The sequence below is a fragment of the Bufo gargarizans genome, chromosome 9 (genome assembly GCF_014858855.1).
Source record: "Bufo gargarizans isolate SCDJY-AF-19 chromosome 9, ASM1485885v1, whole genome shotgun sequence".
Taxonomy (NCBI): Eukaryota; Metazoa; Chordata; class Amphibia; order Anura; family Bufonidae; genus Bufo; species Bufo gargarizans.
In genome coordinates this window covers 193,951,798-193,970,922 of record NC_058088.1, presented here as the reverse complement: position 1 = coordinate 193,970,922, position 19,125 = coordinate 193,951,798, and the positions used below count along the sequence as shown (strand labels likewise).

General features: G+C 49.2%; 1 protein-coding gene across 6 annotated transcripts in view; it reads right to left on the bottom strand.

Annotated features, from left to right (window-relative positions):
- The window catches only part of RAPGEF1 (Rap guanine nucleotide exchange factor 1), a 45,810-nt gene that overhangs the window by 11,990 nt on the left and 14,695 nt on the right, over positions 1–19,125 (bottom strand). The window contains exons 5-16 of one of the 6 annotated variants that reach the window (XM_044305403.1): positions 16,663–16,751; positions 16,402–16,551; positions 14,396–14,519; positions 13,300–13,483; positions 12,115–12,588; positions 8,738–8,940; positions 7,976–8,134; positions 6,325–6,567; positions 4,249–4,341; positions 2,128–2,213; positions 899–1,034; positions 741–816 (exon numbers count right to left, since the gene is read on the bottom strand). In XM_044305403.1, the coding sequence (XP_044161338.1) occupies positions 741–816; positions 899–1,034; positions 2,128–2,213; positions 4,249–4,341; positions 6,325–6,567; positions 7,976–8,134; positions 8,738–8,940; positions 12,115–12,588; positions 13,300–13,483; positions 14,396–14,519; positions 16,402–16,551; positions 16,663–16,751 (2,017 nt within the window). The remainder of the gene's footprint in view (positions 1–740; positions 817–898; positions 1,035–2,127; positions 2,214–4,248; positions 4,342–6,324; positions 6,568–7,975; positions 8,135–8,737; positions 8,941–12,114; positions 12,589–13,299; positions 13,484–14,395; positions 14,520–16,401; positions 16,552–16,662; positions 16,752–19,125) is intronic. The other 5 variants (XM_044305398.1, XM_044305399.1, XM_044305400.1 and 2 more) reach the window with 5 other exon arrangements.

Genomic DNA, 19,125 nt, shown 5'->3' with positions numbered 1-19,125 from the left:
CCAAAACATGGAAAAAAAGTCAAGTGGGGTGAATACTTTTGCAAGGCACTGCACACCCTGTATTATACTCCAGAGCTGCACTTACTATTCTACTGGTGCAGTCACTGTGTACGCATATTACAAGCAGAATAGTGAGTGCAGCTCTGGAGTATAATACAGGATGCAATTCAGGATCAGTACAGGATAAGTAATGTATGTACACAGTGACTGCACCAGCAGAATAGTGAGTGCAGCTCTGGAGAATAATACAGGATGTAACTCAGGATCAGTACAGGATAAGTAATGTATGTGCACAGTGACTGCACCAGCAGAATAGTGAGTGCAGCTCTGGAGTATAATACAGGATGTAACTCAGGATCAGTACAGGATAAGTAATGTATGTACACAGTGACTGCACCAGCAGAATAGTGAGTGCAGCTCTGGAGTATAATACAGGATGTAACTCAGGATCAGTACAGGATAAGTAATGTATGTACACAGTGACTGCACCAGCAGAATAGTGAGTGCAGCTCTGGAGTATAATACAGGATGTAACTCAGGATCAGTACAGGATAAGTAATGTATGTACACAGTGACTGCACCAGCAGAATAGTGAGTGCAGCTCTGGGGTAAAATACAGGATCAGTAGGGGCTATAAAGACTAATCCCCCAAGCCCCCAGTGGTCACCAGTCAGTGGTGTTTGGGGTCTTTTCGTTCTGTTATTCTATGTCTGTGCTGGAGACATTTAACAACTTCTCACCTTTGCGGTCTGTCTCTGTGGCATGTACAAGCAGGATGTCCCCTGAGCCGCCCCTCACATCTGGGCCATCGTCACCCTGCAAAATAGATGACAACGCGCAGTGTAACCAATGTCAATCACGCCTGCGCTCGCCGCTCCGCTGCCACTATAACATTTACCTCCTGTTTCAGAGTGAGCCTCGACATGATCTCATTGTGATCGACCAGGGAAAGCTCGTCCGTCTCCTCACTTTCCTCCTCTTCCTCCTCCTCCTCCTCCTCCTCTGGATCGAGTCCTTCTGTGCAATTTGCTGGCCTGAGATAAAAAGTCATATCTCTCTCTATAGAAACCATAAAGCTCAATTTTTCACTTTTCTCATGATCTCCGCTTACTTCAGTGAATAGGAACATACTTGATTACATCTGGTGGCTGGCAACCCATCTGTGCCCAATATGTATCACAGCTGGGGGTTTGTTACAGTTCTACCCAAGAGATAATCATCTGTGGATTCCCTGCACTGTAAGTTTTCCCTGCACTGACACATTGTAACAAACTATTAGGACAAAGGAGAGCTTTGTGCTGCTCTGTAGAGCTCTTTAAGGTTTCTTGCACTTGTGTTGGTTGATATTTTGGGAGGTGTTTTAGCTTTTCTTTGTTGCACCCGGATAATACGTGACATTCATAGCTCACATCTCTGACGCTCTAATGGCCTCCTCGGCTGCCTTTCTACGAGCAGGGACTCATTAAGGAGCCATAATTAGGATGTGACACTGAGAAATAACAGTAATTATATCTGACGCTGCTCAGTGCACGGCGGTGATGAAGGCGGTACTGTCATGGCGGATCGGTAGATTAAAGCTTTCTAGACCTTCCATGGACACCGAGACACTTACCATCCCCCATTACCCCAGTCACAGCAGCAAAACCAAGCAGTAACCTGTCTGCAGTGGTTTACAGCTTCTGGATGAAAATAATGTTTTTTTTCCCACCACTGAATGCAAGCAGAGATCTTGAAAACTGTTAAGAATTGAAATAGAAGTCTTCTTAGAAAGTTGCAGAGCTTTTCCTTGAACAAAGTGATTTCCTATCCACTGGACAAGAGATAACTGATCGGTGGAAGTCTGACTACTGGGGCCCCTCAATTCCCCACAGGGCGGGGCCCGTACCCCAGTCCAAATGGAATGGAAGGGGAGCATGGAGATGCAGGTCGCATGCTAGACCTGCCGCTACATCAGGAAGAGGGTACGAGAGCCGCGCTTTCAGGGACGGAGGGGTCCCAGCGGTTGTACCTAAACTGATCAGTTCTCCAGTGCATGGGGAATAACTTTGTTACTGGAATACACCTTTAAGCCTTATGCACATCAAACTGCAATATTCCTTTAAGAAATGCCAAGTCTGCCGCAGGTACCTTTCGGTGGTCTCGTGGCCCTCGCTGCCCGGCACACAGGGCTGTGATGAGGCTCTTTGGTGTCCGTCTCCAAGCAAAGGCGAATCCTGCAGAGGAAGATGAGGTCTGTGAATTAGGGGAGTCGCACCCTGAACCCTTCCCTGCTCCCTACAGACAGGACGGAGACATGGAGAACCCCACCAGATTCTCTCTAATGATGCTCATCAGGCGTGCATCCTTACACAGTACCAGACGACATGTGGGCCAACTCCGACACAGTCATACCTAACATTACAGAATCTGTCCCCCCCCCCCGTGCAGACTACAGGCTGCTGCTTATGATGGACTGTTCTCCGCCAGAAGACTGCAGGCGGACATAAAACAGTTCAGGTCTGTCAATGGTTGGAGGATCAATGCGGGGCTCTCCAGTAATTGCAAAACTAAAGTTCCGAGCGTGCCATGAGAGCTGCATGCTGGGAGTTGTAGTTTTTGCAAAAGCTGGAGAACCCCACAATGGAAGTCTAAGCAGTGGTTACAATCGCCCCCCCCCCCCCCCTCCAAATGACTGCCCACTTGGTAGCAGAAGCCAAAACCTGTACTTTGATGATTTATACATCCGACCCCCACCCCAAAAAAATTAAACAGCGACGAGTATATGTATGCACGTATAAGCGTCACGCTCTGCTGCAAAGAAACAGTGAGGATGCACAAGCGCGTTGGAAGCACCCGGTTATCAGGAGCGGTGACGTAGATTTGCACACACAAGCACAATCACAGTTCGCAAGCAGTTACGGATGATGGGAGTGGAACCGGACACAACAGCCACATCCAGTCAGGTGAAGATGCAACAAAGCTCGGTTACCCCCCCCCCCCCCCCCCCCCCCACAGAAAAGAATCAGTGATGAACACCCATCCCTGGAGTCCCATCCCCTCCCCACGTGGCCCTCATAGCAGCCACGGCATTACGGGTCTTATAATGCACCTGTTGCCGTTTTCTGCCCTGAACTCATCCTACCCAAGTCACTCAACACAAGGATGACACTGAGGCACGAGGCGCTATTTCGGTGGTTAATAGCTGCGTCCTCCAAGCGGCAGTGTTAATTCTCGAAGGAGCATTCCACTTGAGGATGAAATTAGCGGCCGTTGGATAATTGCCCGCAGCTGGAGCTATAGATCATCAGTATTCCTGGAAAGGAGCCTATTATTATCCGGTGGGGGCGTCTGACACCCGAGGCGTCCTTGCAGGGAGGCGCTCATTGTCTTAAGAGTGAAGTGAACGTAATCCAACCGGATGGATGAGACGCCACCGGCCGGTTGCTATGGGATACAGTAATTCCAGTGCACTGGATACAACTGTATCTGAGTGGTAACCGGGAGCAACAGCAAGGAGAAGATGGATAGTGCCCTAATGTCAATGTATGAACCTGATGACATCACCGGGTTTCTGTCCAGTTCATAATCTACATCAGCGATCCCCAACCTCTGGCTGTCCAGCTGCTGCAGAACTGCAATTCTAACCGTGCCTTGGACAGCAAAATGCTGGGAGCTGTAGTTCAGCAACAGCTGCAGATCCAGAACTAAAGCAATGTCCTCACATAGAGAAAGCCAATTACTCAGGTCAGGTAGGATGTAGGTAATGACCTGGTGGGCGAGTGGCATCATGCAGCAGGCCCTGTATAAAGGGGATGGGGGGGGCAATTACAGCATCGGACACAAGGGCTAGGGGCTGACCGGCTGGGGGGCAGCTGGCTATGCCCTTGACTCTGCACAGACATTTCTGCACATCATGTTTTTGTACCGCCAAAAAATAAAATTACAAATAAATAAATTATATATATATACCTAGCGAGATGAAAGAAGGTAATATCGTAATTTGGAGACAATGGTGTGTATATGTATATGGGTATAGTCATGCACACAAATGTTAATTTTAGTAAGTGCATGGGTGTCTTCTAACCCTGTAGTTGGAGGTTAGTGTGGGGTTAAGGCTGGTAGCTGGGGAGGGTCATGCGGTGCACGGATGTGGCGCAGCAAGGAGGTCAGAGGGGCATGCGTAGTAAAAGACTGAGCATGCGGCGGTCTGGGTTGACCTGTGACGCCCCCATTCTGCCCCTTTCACCCCAGGCTGCGTCTTTTACTTACACCATCACAGGACAAGGGGACTCCGTTGCTTTGACCAGGAGAATACAGGTTGACGTATTCCCCATCTCCCGGCTCCTCACTTGCATTTTCATTCTACGGTGGGAAGAGGGAATGTTCGGCAAGTGTCTCTATAGGTTTACTGAATGTGGGGGGTTTTAATGACCAATTCTGCCAGACAAGGAACGGGAAAGGTCAACTGCACCCAAATGAATGCCCAAGGCCCTCTATAACACCCTTTTAGAAAATTACCTAAATAGTCTGCTGCAGTCACTGTGTACATACATTACTTATCCTGTACTGATCCTGAGTTACATCCTGTATTATACTGCAGAGCTGCACTCGCTATTCTGCTGGTGCAGTCACTGTGTACATACATTACTTATCCTGTACTGATCCTGAGTTACATCCTGTATTATACTCCAGAGCTGCACTCACTATTCTGCTGGTGCAGTCACTGTGTACATACATTACTTATCCTGTACTGATCCTGAGTTACATCCTGTATTATACTCCAGAGCTGCACTCACTATTCTGCTGGTGCAGTCACTGTGTACATACATTACTTATCCTGTACTGATCCTGAGTTACATCCTGTATTATACTCCAGAGCTGCACTCACTATTCTGCTGGTGCAGTCACTGTGTACATACATTACTTATCCTGTACTGATCCTGAGTTACATCATGTATTATACTCCAGAGCTGCACTCACTATTCTGCTGGTGCAGTCACTGTGTACATACATTACTTATCCTGTACTGATCCTGAGTTACATCCTGTATTATACTCCAGAGCTGCACTCACTATTCTGCTGGTGCAGTCACTGTGTACATACATTACTTATCCTGTACTGATCCTGAGTTACATCCTGTATTATACTCCAGAGCTGCACTCACTATTCTGCTGGTGCAGTCACTGTGCACATACATTACTTATCCTGTACTGATCCTGAGTTACATCCTGTATTATACTCCAGAGCTGCACTCACTATTCTGCTGGTGCAGTCACTGTGTACATACATTACTTATCCTGTACTGATCCTGAGTTACATCCTGTATTATACTCCAGAGCTGCACTCACTATTCTGCTGGTGCAGTCACTGTGTACATACATTACTTATCCTGTACTGATCCTGAGTTACATCCTGTATTATACTCCAGAGCTGCACTCACTATTCTGCTGGTGGAGTCACTGTGTACATACATTACTTATCCTGTACTGATCCTGAGTTACATCCTGTATTATACTCCAGAGCTGCACTCACTATTCTGCTGGTGCAGTCACTGTGTACATACATTACTTATCCTGTACTGATCCTCAGCTACATCCTGTATTATACCCCAGAGCTGCACTCACTGTTCTGCTGGTTGTTATTGGAAACAATCAGCAAGCTTGTGGACACTTTCTCTAACCAAGCTCAGATGCCAGCACAGGTGTTGCTATAACCTCCCTTCACTGCCATGTTGGGGAAAATAAAAATGGCTCTGAGCACAATTTTGGCGGAGATGCCCAGAATAAAATAAAACTGTAAGAGAAGATAATAAGAAAGCTGGTGCGAAAATCCGGTAAATCATGGACTCATGAATCGTCTTCTCTCATTGAGTCATCGCCGGAGGGCACTGGGCTATATCCGCCCCCATGCTGTCGCATTTTGAGCCACATCCTCCAGTGCAGTGTGCAGGTGCTTTGACTGGATATACATCCGCGGAGCCTGTACACTCTATCGTCTGTATCTTTCTGGATAAGAGGGCACAGCGTCGTAACCAAGGGCAGAACTATGCCTATGACAGGCAGCAGCAGGCTGACGAGAGACCCCCTTCCTAGGGGTACTGTGCTCTGGCTGCCCCCGCCTGGTGCGACCTGCGCTCACGGTGAGGATGCTGATGGACCCTTCCACAGTTATTACATGAGAGCAATGAGCCGGCTGGGCACAGACAGACAGAGAATGGCGATGAAAACAGCAGCGGAGACACAGCACAGGGGCGATGAGAGGGGGTCACGGACAGAAGCAGGTGTGCCATTCACAAATGCCCCCCAACACAAGAACCCGTCCAGCCGAGCCCCCTCCCGTTCTCACCGCTGATGTCTGCAGAGAGCTGGAGAAAGGAGGCTCAAAAGCAAGGCAGGCAGGAGGGGTCCCGCAGGAGCTGCCACCCTGAGAGGAGGGTAAGGGAGGGTACAGAGGAGCTGGGGGTGGGGGCAACTGGTCTGGGAGGACCGGGGAGAAGCGGGAAGAATAAAAGATGGCAGGGTTCAGCAGGGGAGGGGCAGGACTGTGGGGGGCAAAGTCCTGGGAGTAGGAACGGAAAACAGATTTGTACTGGGGGGGGGGGGGGGGTGTTAAAGGGGAACAAGGGAGAAAGAAACAGAGAAGGTAAAAAGAAAAGCAGATTAGTGTAAAAGCAGGTTTAGTATCCGAGCCTCCCGCCATAGCAGGTCACATCCCACAGCACGTCTCCCGCCCCGAACTGCAGCTGCATCCCCCTCCTCCCTGCCGACCATTTAGAACATCCCTCCCTAAGGAGTTTTTGAGGGACCAGGAAGTTTGTGAAACTTTCCGCAGAGCTGGAGGACCCAACGGTGTCACTTATTTCAATGCTTTGCAAGAATCGATTATCCCAATGCCTGGCGTGTCCGTCATGACTGCGCTGACACTATGGATGCCGGCGGTGCCCGCAGGGTCACAGCGAGGAGCGGGACCACTGCCCACCAGCTCTGAGGTTATCTGAGGTAAGTGCTATTCATGCAGTTCTCTAATGGCTGACCTTGCTGCCATGTTATTCCTGTGCCCTGTGAAGACTTTCTATTCCGCCCCGGGCTTTTCCTGTGCCCCCCCAATCCTTCCCTTCACACGCCGCCGCCTCCTCCTTTCCTCCGCTCCTTCCTTCCTTCCTCAGATTCTTGCATGCCGCAGTCTGCCTCTGGAATCCCAGCTATGCGCTCTCACAGCAGGAAGCCGGTATGCGGTCGCACCCCCTCCTCTCCCTGCACTAATCTCCTTCCCATATGGTCCACATGGCAACTCGGCTGTGCCCACTGGGGGCGCCCTACCACCACAACAGTCTCCTGGGGTACGAAAGACGAGCCGGGTTATTTTTTACCAGCTTGTGCAAAGTGGGGGGTGGAGGAGGAGGGGGAACAGGTGAGAGGCCGGAGGGCTGAAGGCTGCAGCCCCGGGACCTCTTACAGTTCACAATCTCATGGCGTGCATCATAATCTAGGATGGGCGCACATTAACCCCTCAAGTTCTGCTTGCTGTCAGTGAATAGGAAACAGAACATGTACAGCTCATGCAGGCACATGGCTCTGATACATTATAACAAGCCACTAGATGCAAACAGTTTCTATTCACCGAGAGCAAGCAGAAACTTGGACATTTTGTGTCTATTCCCCAAGTCGTTTTGTAAAGCTGCAGAATTGTTCATTATGCTCAAATTTAGTTTTATTTGCAGCTAAAAGGGTTGTCTAAGAGGCGCTCCCTGCAGAACAGAGCGGGAGACCCTTATGATCTTCGCTGCGGGAGCGTGACCAAACAGCATACTGTGCAAATGAACCATGCTGCCATAGGCCTGGGGGCGTCACCCGCTGCGCTCCTGCACGTGTCGGTGCTCCGAGGGGTAATCACAATCTTATACACAGGATCTACTGACGACACAAATCTCACTCACGCGCTACGCTCCACTTCTCGCATTCCACACCAGAGATGAGGCAATGAAGCCGACACTCACCGAAGGCACAGGGAAAGAGCCGTGGCGGCTCAGAAAGCAGTTAGAGACGGACAGACTGATGCCCTGAGGGTGGCTGCCGTCCTCAGGTGCGAAGACCCCTTTGGTTGGCTGTGCACAGTACGAGACAGAGGAGAAGGAAGAAGCAGCAAAGGAGGCCTGCTGGAAGAATGACATACACAGAGAGGGCAGGTGGAAGGAAAAAGAGAGCGCACACACGTAGCAGACCCATGACTGACGCCACTACGACCCCCAGACAGCCGCCCCAGTAACCACCCAGTTATAATGGGGGTGGGACGGACAGCGAGATTGCATCCAGATGGTAGCGCCCGTCTTTGTAAGGGATTTAACGACCAAGGTTCGCCATGTATACGGGGGGCCAGGCTACATGCAGGCGAGACTACCCGACAACACCTTTACCAGCCCCTCACTGACGTTGGGTTTGGGTCAAATCAATTGCAATGTATAATGAAAGGGTCTTATTTGCAATGTCCTATCAAGAGATTTTGAGGCGACGGGCCATAATTGGGACCCTGTCTGCATCTCCGAGGTCTCGCTCTGGGGGACACGTCTGCTGAAGTCAGTACACATCCCCAGAACATTAGAAAAAATGGAAACGATTAACGTAAAAAAATTCTCTTTTTCATCCCCCGCCCCCCACCCGTCTGTTGCTTTCATTAAAAATAAAATTGCAGGTCCCTGAGGTGGTGAAGCCCCGGGCGCCCTGGTGGTGCACGATCCCCTGTGTACAGTGTGTGTTCTTACCAGCTGTCTCTGTTTAGGGGGAAGGGCGGGTGGCGGGGCCCGCTCGACGCCCGTGTCCGGGACACTGAATGAATCGTTAAAGCCGTAGACCTCACGTAGGTGCTTGTTCTTCTGCTGATAGATGTGCTCGTTCTGAGGCGTCTGATAGAAAACGGACGGCTGCGGCTCGGAGTAATCCTCCACGAAGCGCATGTACGTCATCACTGGGAGAAGAGGAGACTGGTGTGAATGGTAAAAAGGGTTAAACTCCCTAAGATATTATAAAACTTCTTGTGCTACCACCAGACACCTTTATAATAGCCTTAAAGTGACAGGAGGAGCCGAGGCATCCTAAGGGGGCCCCACCTGGGTGAATTTACCCTCTAACCTTACGCTGCAGTGCTTCGTGTATGGCCTCTGATTATACGACACCAGTATAAATTACTGGAAGTCCCAGTTGCACTGGGTGGGTAGCATGCCCCTCCATGGGAACGTTCACTGGAACCACAATGACTCCTGTGCATCGTGCCAGTCATTGTGACACCTACAATGCTCAGCTCTAAGTGACAGAGGAGAGGAAGGAACCGGCAGCGGAGGGAGAGAAGCTGCAGGTTTAGGTCTCCCTTCCTTTACAAAAAGACGGGAAGGAGACGCGGGTCGGGGGCGCAAGAGACGCAATGAGGGTAACGGCAAAAGACCAAGCATCCCCACATGTTCTACGATTATTTAAACTAGAGCTGCAACAATTACACAAATCAATCGAGTAATTCGACACAAAAAAATCCTCGATGCAAATCTTTTGCATCAAGGATTAGTTTGCACCATGTTGACTACAGAGCGCGAGTGAAGCGCTTGCTATTACTCACGCTCCATGGTCTCCCGCCGGCCGGCACCGCGCTGCACTGTCCTCCTGGATGTACACATCGTAAGGTTGTAATGCACGTTAGACCGCACTACGACCTGACCGTGTGTGACGTGAAGGGGAGGACGGAAGAGCGGTGGAGTGTCGGCGGCGCCCCTAGCAGGAAAGGCAAGTATTGGATTTCACTGGCGCTGCGGCTGGGCACTGATGGCTAGGAGGGGGAGTGGGAGAGCTGATGGCACTGGAGGGAGCTGAAGGCATAGGGGAAGGAACTGAGGGTGCTGAGGAGTAATAAAGGCAATGGGGAAGACAGAGAAAGGATGACTGTAGGACATGAGAATACAGTCTATTGCCCCCTGTTATCAGCCATTTCAGGGGAGAGGATGACTGTAGGACAGGAGAATACAGTCTATTGCCCCCTGTTATCAGCCATTTCAGGGGAGAGGACGACTGTAGGACAGGAGAATACAGTCTATTGCCCCCTGTTATCAGCCATTTCAGGGGGAGGATGACTGTAGGACAGGAGAATACAGTCTATTGCCCCCTGTTATCAGCCATTTCAGGGGAGAGGATGACTGTAGGACAGGAGAATACAGTCTATTGCTCCCTGTTATCAGCCATTTCAGGGGGGAGGATGACTGTAGGACAGGAGGATACAGTCTATTGCCCCCTGTTATCAGCCATTTCAGGGGAGAGGATGACTGTAGGACAGGAGGATACAGTCTATTGCCCCCTGTTATCAGCCATTTCAGGGGAGAGGATGACTGTAGGACAGGAGAATACAGTCTATTGCCCCCTGTTATCAGCCATTTCAGGGGGGAGGATGACTGTAGGACAGGAGAATACAATCTATTGCCCCCTGTTATCAGCCATTTCAGGGGGAGAGGATGACTGTAGGACAGGAGAATACAGTCTATTGCCTCCTGTTATCAGCCATTTCAGGGGAGAGGATGACTGTAGGACAGGAGAATACAGTCTATTGCCCCCTGTTATCAGCCATTTCAGGGGAGGATGACTGTAGGACAGGAGAATACAGTCTATTGCTCCCTGTTATCAGCTATTTCAGGGGAGAGGATGACTGTAGGACAGGAGAATACAATCTATTGCCCCCTGTTATCAGCCATTTCAGGGGTGAGGATGACTGTAGGACAGGAGAATACAGTCTATTGCCTCCTGTTATCAGCCATTTCAGAGGAGAGGATGACTGTAGGACAGGAGAATACAGTCTATTGCCTCCTGTTATCAGCCATTTCAGGGGAGAGGATGACTGTAGGACAGGAGAATACAGTCTATTGCCTCCTGTTATCAGCCATTTCAGGGGAGAGGATGACTGTAGGACAGGAGAATACAGTCTATTGCCTCCTGTTATCAGCCATTTCAGGGGAGAGGACGACTGTAGGACAGGAGAATACAGTCTATTGCCCCCCTGTTATCAGCCATTTCAGGGGAGAGGATGACTGTAGGACAGGAGAATACAGTCTATTGCCTCCTGTTATCAGCCATTTCAGGGGAGAGGACGACTGTAGGACAGGAGAATACAGTCTATTGCCCCTGTTATCAGCCATTTCAGGGGAGAGGATGACTGTAGGACAGGAGAATACAGTCTATTGCTCCCTGTTATCAGCCATTTCAGGGGAGAGGATGACTGTAGGACAGGAGAATACAGTCTATTGCCCCCTGTTATCAGCCATTTCAGGGGAGAGGATGACTGTAGGACAGGAGAATGCAGTCTATTGCCTCCTGTTATCAGCCATTTCAGGGGAGAGGATGACTGTAGGACAGGAGAATACAGTCTATTGCCCCCTGTTATCAGCCATTTCAGGGGAGAGGATGACTGTAGGACAGGAGAATACAGTCTATTGCCTCCGGTTATCAGCCATGTCAGAGGAGAGGATGACTGTAGGACAGGAGAATACAGTCTATTGCCCCCTGTTATCAGCCATTTCAGGGGAGAGGATGACTGTAGGACAGGAGAATACAGTCTATTGCCTCCTGTTATCAGCCATTTCAGGGGAGAGGATGACTGTAGGACAGGAGAATACAGTCTATTGCCCCCTGTTATCAGCCATTTCAGGGGAGAGGATGACTGTAGGACAGGAGAATACAGTCTATTGCTCCCTGTTATCAGCCATTTCAGAGGAGAGGATGACTGTAGGACAGGAGAATACAGTCTATTGCTCCCTGTTATCAGCCATTTCAGGGGAGAGGATGACTGTAGGACAGGAGAATACAGTCTATTGCCCCCTGTTATCAGCCATTTCAGGGGAGAGGATGACTGTAGGACAGGAGAATACAGTCTATTGCCCCCTGTTATCAGCCATTTCAGGGGAGAGGATGACTGTAGGACAGGAGAATACAGTCTATTGCTACCTGTTATCAGCCATGTCAGAGGAGAGGATGACTGTAGGACAGGAGAATACAGTCTATTGCCCCCTGTTATCAGCCATTTCAGGAGAGAGGATGACTGTAGGACAGGAGAATACAGTCTTCTGCCCCCTGTTATCAGGCATTTCAGGTTGTACGTGACGCCACTTACTGTGCTTGTTCTTCTTCTCCGGTAGAGGTGGTGGTTTCTCTGGAATATCGTCGCCCTCCACTGCTCCAAAGTCCGCCAGGAACTCCACCTGTGAGGGGTTTCCAGATTGGAAAGGGGAAACAGCAGCAAAAGGAGTAGAAGAGGAAGGGGGCAGCAGCAGGTCGTCCTCGGAGATGTTGTCATACTGGGAGGGGTGGCGCTCGTAGCAGACACGGGAGCCTTCAAAGGTTTGGGAGACGGCACTTCTGCGTTTCTTCTCAGGTAGCGCAGGCGGGGTTTCTATGACTGAGGGGTGGGAGGTTTCAGAGTTCTGGGGGCTTCCAGGAGGCAAGTGAAAGTTTTGTCCATGAAAAGGGGAACCAGACTCTCCGAGGGATTCGGGAAGAGGACTGAGGACTCCGGGTCCTTGGCCCAGCACTTGGTCGGCACTGGACAGGTCCTGCTGAAGGAACTCGTAATCCGGGTCATAGTTATCTGTATGGGAACAAGGAAAAAAAATATCAGCACCAATAACTGCAAGCTCTTCAGACAAGGCCAGATCTACAGGGATTTGTAATTCAGCTTCATATCAATTTCTGGGAAAGCTGGGTGACAACCAATGGCTGCAGGACGGATGATACGACTGCATGGTTAGGGAGATTTGCCATTAAGGACTAAGGAAGCTGGGCGCCCCCCACAGGTCTTGCTTCTCATCAGTGGTTTCCTTAAGAAATGACGCTCAGTTGTTAAACGTGTCGCGTCGCGCAGCGGCCGATGGACTCTCAGCTGAGAAAACCACAGACAGGAAACTCCTGCTAAGCACAACGCTATCGCTTCCCGCTCCGACAAAGAGGTGAGGTGTGAAAACGTCCCAACATCGCGCTGCTTTCTAATGGGATTGGAGACTTCTCCTCGTTTAACAAATGAAAATAAACTGAAGCGACTGCCTGGAGGGTTAAGTCTGCACACAGTGTATGACCGCCATGCTGTACACACCTTCTCATCTCTAGCATTCAAGAAAGAACTGATGTGAAGGCGGACTCCTTTGAACTCTAGTCACACTATATTTAAGGACCCCATAGACGGTGGGGAGGGGTCAAAGGTGACACTTCTGTCAGAGCAAAAACCACAACAAAGGAACCTGCTGGATGACGCGCATTACACTGGCGGTCTGCGGCTGACAAATGGCGCCATTTCCCATCTTACCTAGTGTCTCACAGCTGGTATTTCGGGAGCACTGCCCACTGTCCCTATCAAGAGAGGAGAGCTGCTCATCGGATTTACTAAGTTTTCCAATACTGCTACATGGTGAAAGGCGCGGGGACTCTCCCCCATAGGACTGGCTGCCCCCGGATAATCGTCGGTGAGCGTAACAATTCACTTCAAAATCCTTCAGAGAAAAAGAGAAACATGGGGTTAAATGGTACATTAGAGCAGGAAGAGAAGGCTATACATTATATACAGATATCACCGATACTCCAGAGCTGCACTCACTATTCTGCTGGTGCAGTCACTGTGTACATACTATACTTATCCTGTACTGATCCTGAGTTACATCCTGTATTATACTCCAGAGCTGCACTCACTATTCTGCTGGTGCAGTCACTGTGTACATACATTACTTATCCTGTACTGATCCTGAGTTACATCCTGTGTTATACTCCAGAGCTGCACTCACTATTCTGTTGGTGCAGTCACTGTGTACATACATTACTTATCCTGTACTGATCCTGAGTTACATCCTGTGTTATACTCCAGAGCTGCACTCACTATTCTGTTGGTGCAGTCACTGTGTACATACATTACTTATCCTGTACTGATCCTGAGTTACATCCTGTATTATTCTCCAGAGCTGCACTCACTATTCTGCTGGTGCAGTCACTGTGTACATACATTACTTATCCTGTACTGATCCTGAGTTACATCCTGTGTTATACTCCAGAGCTGCACTCACTGTTCTGCTGGTGCAGTCACTGTGTACATACATTACTTATCCTGTACTGATCCTGAGTTACATCCTGTATTACGGTATACTCCAGAGCTGCACTCACTATTCTGAGCATTCCTTGCTTGTGTAGGGTCTGCCCAGAACTTGCTCTGGTAATTGACACTCTGGGAAGTGCAGCTCTCCACAATCTTCTGATGAAGGAAATCCTAACTGCCATCTGCATTATATCATGTAAACTATGTTAGATGGCTGTACGTTCACAAGCTTGCTGATTGTTTCCACTAAACCAGCAGAGAGAAGAAAACAAGTGATTCTTACAATTTCATATTTCCATGATCTTGCTTTTTCTCTTACCTGAGGACTGGTGCCAAGGGGTATACTAGAGCCACTGGTAGCTCGGCTCATAGGTGCTACAACAGCCACTCGAGTGGGAGAAGGTGCAGACTGTCTTTTCTTTGGAGGTAAAGCAGGAGGCGGACTGTAAGGAGAAAAGTCACACAGTGTGTCACCATTTAATCTCACACAGCTGAACACATAAGAAAACCTGCAGGGAAAGAAATCTTACCAGAAATGAGGAGAATAATGAGGAGCAGTGGCCCTGGGCCCTACACTGTGTAATATTGCAGCCTGATGCCCAAATAAAATTTAATGACCAGACGGATGTGGTCTCATAATAACCCTCCAGAGGAGAAGCAGCAAGGTACTTAAACTACTGCAATGACAAAATCTGTCTGTCTGCAGTCACCACTAGGGGGAGCTCACTACATACAGATCATACAGCCACCACTAGAGGGAGCTCACTACATACAGGTTATACAGCCACCACTAGAGGGAGCTCACTACATACAGATTATACAGCCACCACTAGGGGGAGCTCACTACATACAGATCATACAGCCACCACTAGAGGGAGCTCACTACATACAGGTTATACAGCCACCACTAGAGGGAGCTCACTACATACAGGTTATACAGCCACCACTAGAGGGAGCTCACTACATACAGGTTATACAGACACCACTAGAGGGAGCTCACTACATACAGATTATACAGCCACCACTAGAGGTAGCTCACTACATACAGAGTATACAATCACCACTAGAGGGAGCTCACTACATACAGGTTATACAGCCACCACTAGAGGGAGCTCACTACATACAGATTATACAGCCACCACTAGAGGGAGCTCACTACATACAGATTATACAGCCACCACTAGAGGGAGTTCACTACATACAGATTATACAGTCACCACTAGGGGGAGCTCACTACATACAGATTATACAGCCACCACTAGAGGGAGCTCACTACATACAGATTATACAGCCACCACTAGAGGGAGCTCACTACATACAGATTAGACAGCCACCACTAGAGGGAGCTCACTACATACAGATTATACAGCCACCACTAGAGGGAGTTCACTACATACAGATTATACAGTCACCACTAGGGGGAGCTCACTACATACAGATTATACAGCCACCACTAGAGGGAGCTCACTACATACAGGTTATACAGCCACCACTAGAGGGAGCTCAGTACATACAGTTTATACAGCCTCCACTAGATGGCGCTCTCTACATACAGATTATACAGCCACCACTAGAAGGAGCTCACTCAGATTATACAGCCTCCACTAGAGGGAGCTCACTACATACAGATTATACAGCCACCACTAGAGGGAGCTCACTACATACAGATTATACAGCCACCACTAGAGGGAGCTCACTACATACAGATTATACAGCCACCACTAGAGGGAGCTCACTACATACAGATTATACAGCCACCACTAGAGGGAGCTCACTACATACAGATTATACAGCCACCACTAGAGGGAGCTCACTACATACAGGTTATACAGCCACCACTAGGGGGAGCTCACTACATACAGATTATACAGCCACCACTAGAGGGAGCTCACTACATACAGATTATACAGTCACCACTAGAGGGAGCTCACTACATACAGATTATACAGCCACCACTAGGGGGAGCTCACTGCATACAGATTATACAGCCACCACTAGAGGGAGCTCACTACATACAGATTATACAGCCACCACTAGGGGGAGCTCACTACATACAGATTATACAGCCACCACTAGAGGGAGCTCACTGTATACAGATTATACAGCCACCACTAGAGGGAGCTCACTAAATACAGATTATACAGCCACCACTAGAGGGAGCTCACTACATACAGATTATAGAGTCACCACTAGAGGGAGCTCTCTGCAGACAGATTATGAAAAATTGAGGCCTTTTGCTTAATTTCTGCAAAACATCATAAATGCTGAGAATTAAGTAGGAGATAATGTAATCAAGGTTGGGGGGGGGGGGGGGGGGCCACTTACCTATTATCCATAACTCGTATACCAGGTAACGGGGGTTTGGGTGGAGCAAGCTCATCTGTTTCTACACAGTCTACAGGAACTTCCTTAGATGTCTCTGGGGATTTGTTGAGAATTTCCAGTTCTCTCTCCGATAATGGTAAGTCTTGGTTGCTGGAATAGAAGGAAACTGAGTTTGTCCACGCTGAAGTCCACCAGGGGGAAGGCAGATTAGTAAACAGGACAGCGCTGCAGAAGACACGAGATTCCCACTCGAGGACTCACCTGTCTGACTTGCATGCTGGCAAAGATGACTTCACGGGGCTGGTGGGAGATGGGCGTTCCTGCTTCTCAATCATCAGTCGTACCAACTCCTAAAAGGCCAAACGGGAGTGGGAAAATTAAGATATACAGGACTGTACTGCAGTGGGGAGGATAGTAGTATATACAGGACTGTACTGCAGTGGGGGGTTATTAGTATATACAGGACTGTACTGCAGTGGGGGGATAGTAGTATATACAGGACTGTACTGCAGTGGGGGGGGATAGTAGTATATACAGGACTGTACAGCAGTGGGGGGATAGTAGTATATACAGGACTGTACAGCAGTGGGGGGATAGTAGTATATACAGGACTGTACTGCAGTGGGGGGGGGATAGTAGTATATACAGGACTGTACGGCAGTGGGGAGGATAGTAGTATATACAGGACTGTACGGCAGTGGGGAGGATAGTAGTATATACAGGACTGTACGGCAGTGGGGAGGATAGTAGTATATACAGGACTGTACTGCAGTGGGGGGATAGTAGTATATACAGGACTGTACGGCAGTGGGGAGGATAGTAGTATATACAGGACTGTACGGCAGTGGGGAGGATAGTAGTATATACAGGACTGTACGGCAGTGGGGAGGATAGTAGTATATACAGGACTGTACGGCAGTGGGGAGGATAGTAGTATATACAGGACTGTACGGCAGTGGGGAGGATAGTAGTATATACAGGACTGTACGGCAGTGGGGAGGATAGTAGTATATACAGGACTGTACTGCAGTGGGGAGGTTATTAGTATATACAGGACTGTACTGCAGTGGGGGGTTATTAGTATATACAGGACTGTACTGCAGTGGGGGGATAATAGTATATACAGGACTGTACAGCAGTGGGGGGATAGTAGTATATACAGGACTGTACTGCAGTGGGGGGATAGTAGTATATACAGGACTGTACTGCAGTGGGGGGTTATTAGTATATACAGGACTGTACTGCAGTGGGGGGATAGTAGTATATACAGGACTGTACTGCAGTGGGGGGATAGTAGTATATACAGGACTGTACTGCAGTGGGGGGATAGTAGTATATACAGGACTGTACTGCAGTGGGGGGATAGTAGTATATACAGGACTGTACTGCAGTGGGGGGATAGTAGTATATACAGGACTGTACTGCAGTGGGGGGATAGTAGTATATACAGGACTGTACTGCAGTGGGGGGATAGTAGTATATACAGGACTGTACTGCAGTGGGGGGATAGTAGTATATACAGGACTGTACTGCAGTGGGGGGATAGTAGTATATACAGGACTGTACTGCAGTGGGGGGATAGTAGTATATACAGGACTGTACTGCAGTGGGGGGATAGTAGTATATACAGGACTGTACTGCAGTGGGGGGATAGTAGTATATACAGGACTGTACTGCAGTGGGGGGATAGTAGTATATACAGGACTGTACTGCAGTGGGGGGATAGTAGTATATACAGGACTGTACTGCAGTGGGGAGGTTAGTAGTATATACAGGACTGTACTGCAGTGGGGAGGTTAGTAGTATATACAGGACTGCACAGCAGTGGGGGGGATAGTAGTATATACAGGACTGTACTGCAGTGGGGGGGTTATTAGTATATACAGGACTGTACTGCAGTGGGGGGATAGTAGTATATACAGGACTGTACTGCAGTGGGGGGGATAGTAGTATATACAGGACTGTACTGCAGTGGGGGAATAGTAGTATATACAGGACTGTACTGCAGTGGGGGGATAGTAGTATATACAGGACTGTACTGCAGTGGGGGGATAGTAGTATATACAGGACTGTACTGCAGTGGGGGGTTATTAGTATATACAGGACTGTACTGCAGTGGGGGGATAGTAGTATATACAGGACTGTACTGCAGTGGGGGGATAGTAGTATATACAGGACTGTATATAGGAGATCTGCAGAGACAGTGGATCTACAACTAACATTCAGCAGCTTTACATCGGGTAGAGGACCCTCCAATGATGACTCTGGGTAACGGACCCCCACAAGTGAACCCGCATGTTATATACATTGCATTACTTCTCTGCACAGCTGCAATCTCAGGGTAAGTACTGTCATGTATATTACAGCCCCGATCCTCTCTCACGCCGCGTCCATCAGTGTGCTGGGCATCATGAAGCGGACGCGCTGGATTGGGGGCTGTTGTGTGAGGTATCCGGAGCCCCGGGCGGGAGGTGATCATAAGGGGGCGGTGGACGTCCTGACCGTTTCTATAGAGCTGGAAGGTGAAATCACGGCGATGAAGCTGTGCACAGGGAGAAGGGAGGGAGGAGGCCTGGACGCCTCCCAAATATCTGACTTCATTCTCTGGATGACCTCACGGATGCAGACTCCAGCTGTGTCTCCCCAGAGGGGATGGAGAGCCTGCCAGGCGCATGGCTGGGGTTAACCCCTTAGCTACTGTGACTAACAGGCAATCCATATGCG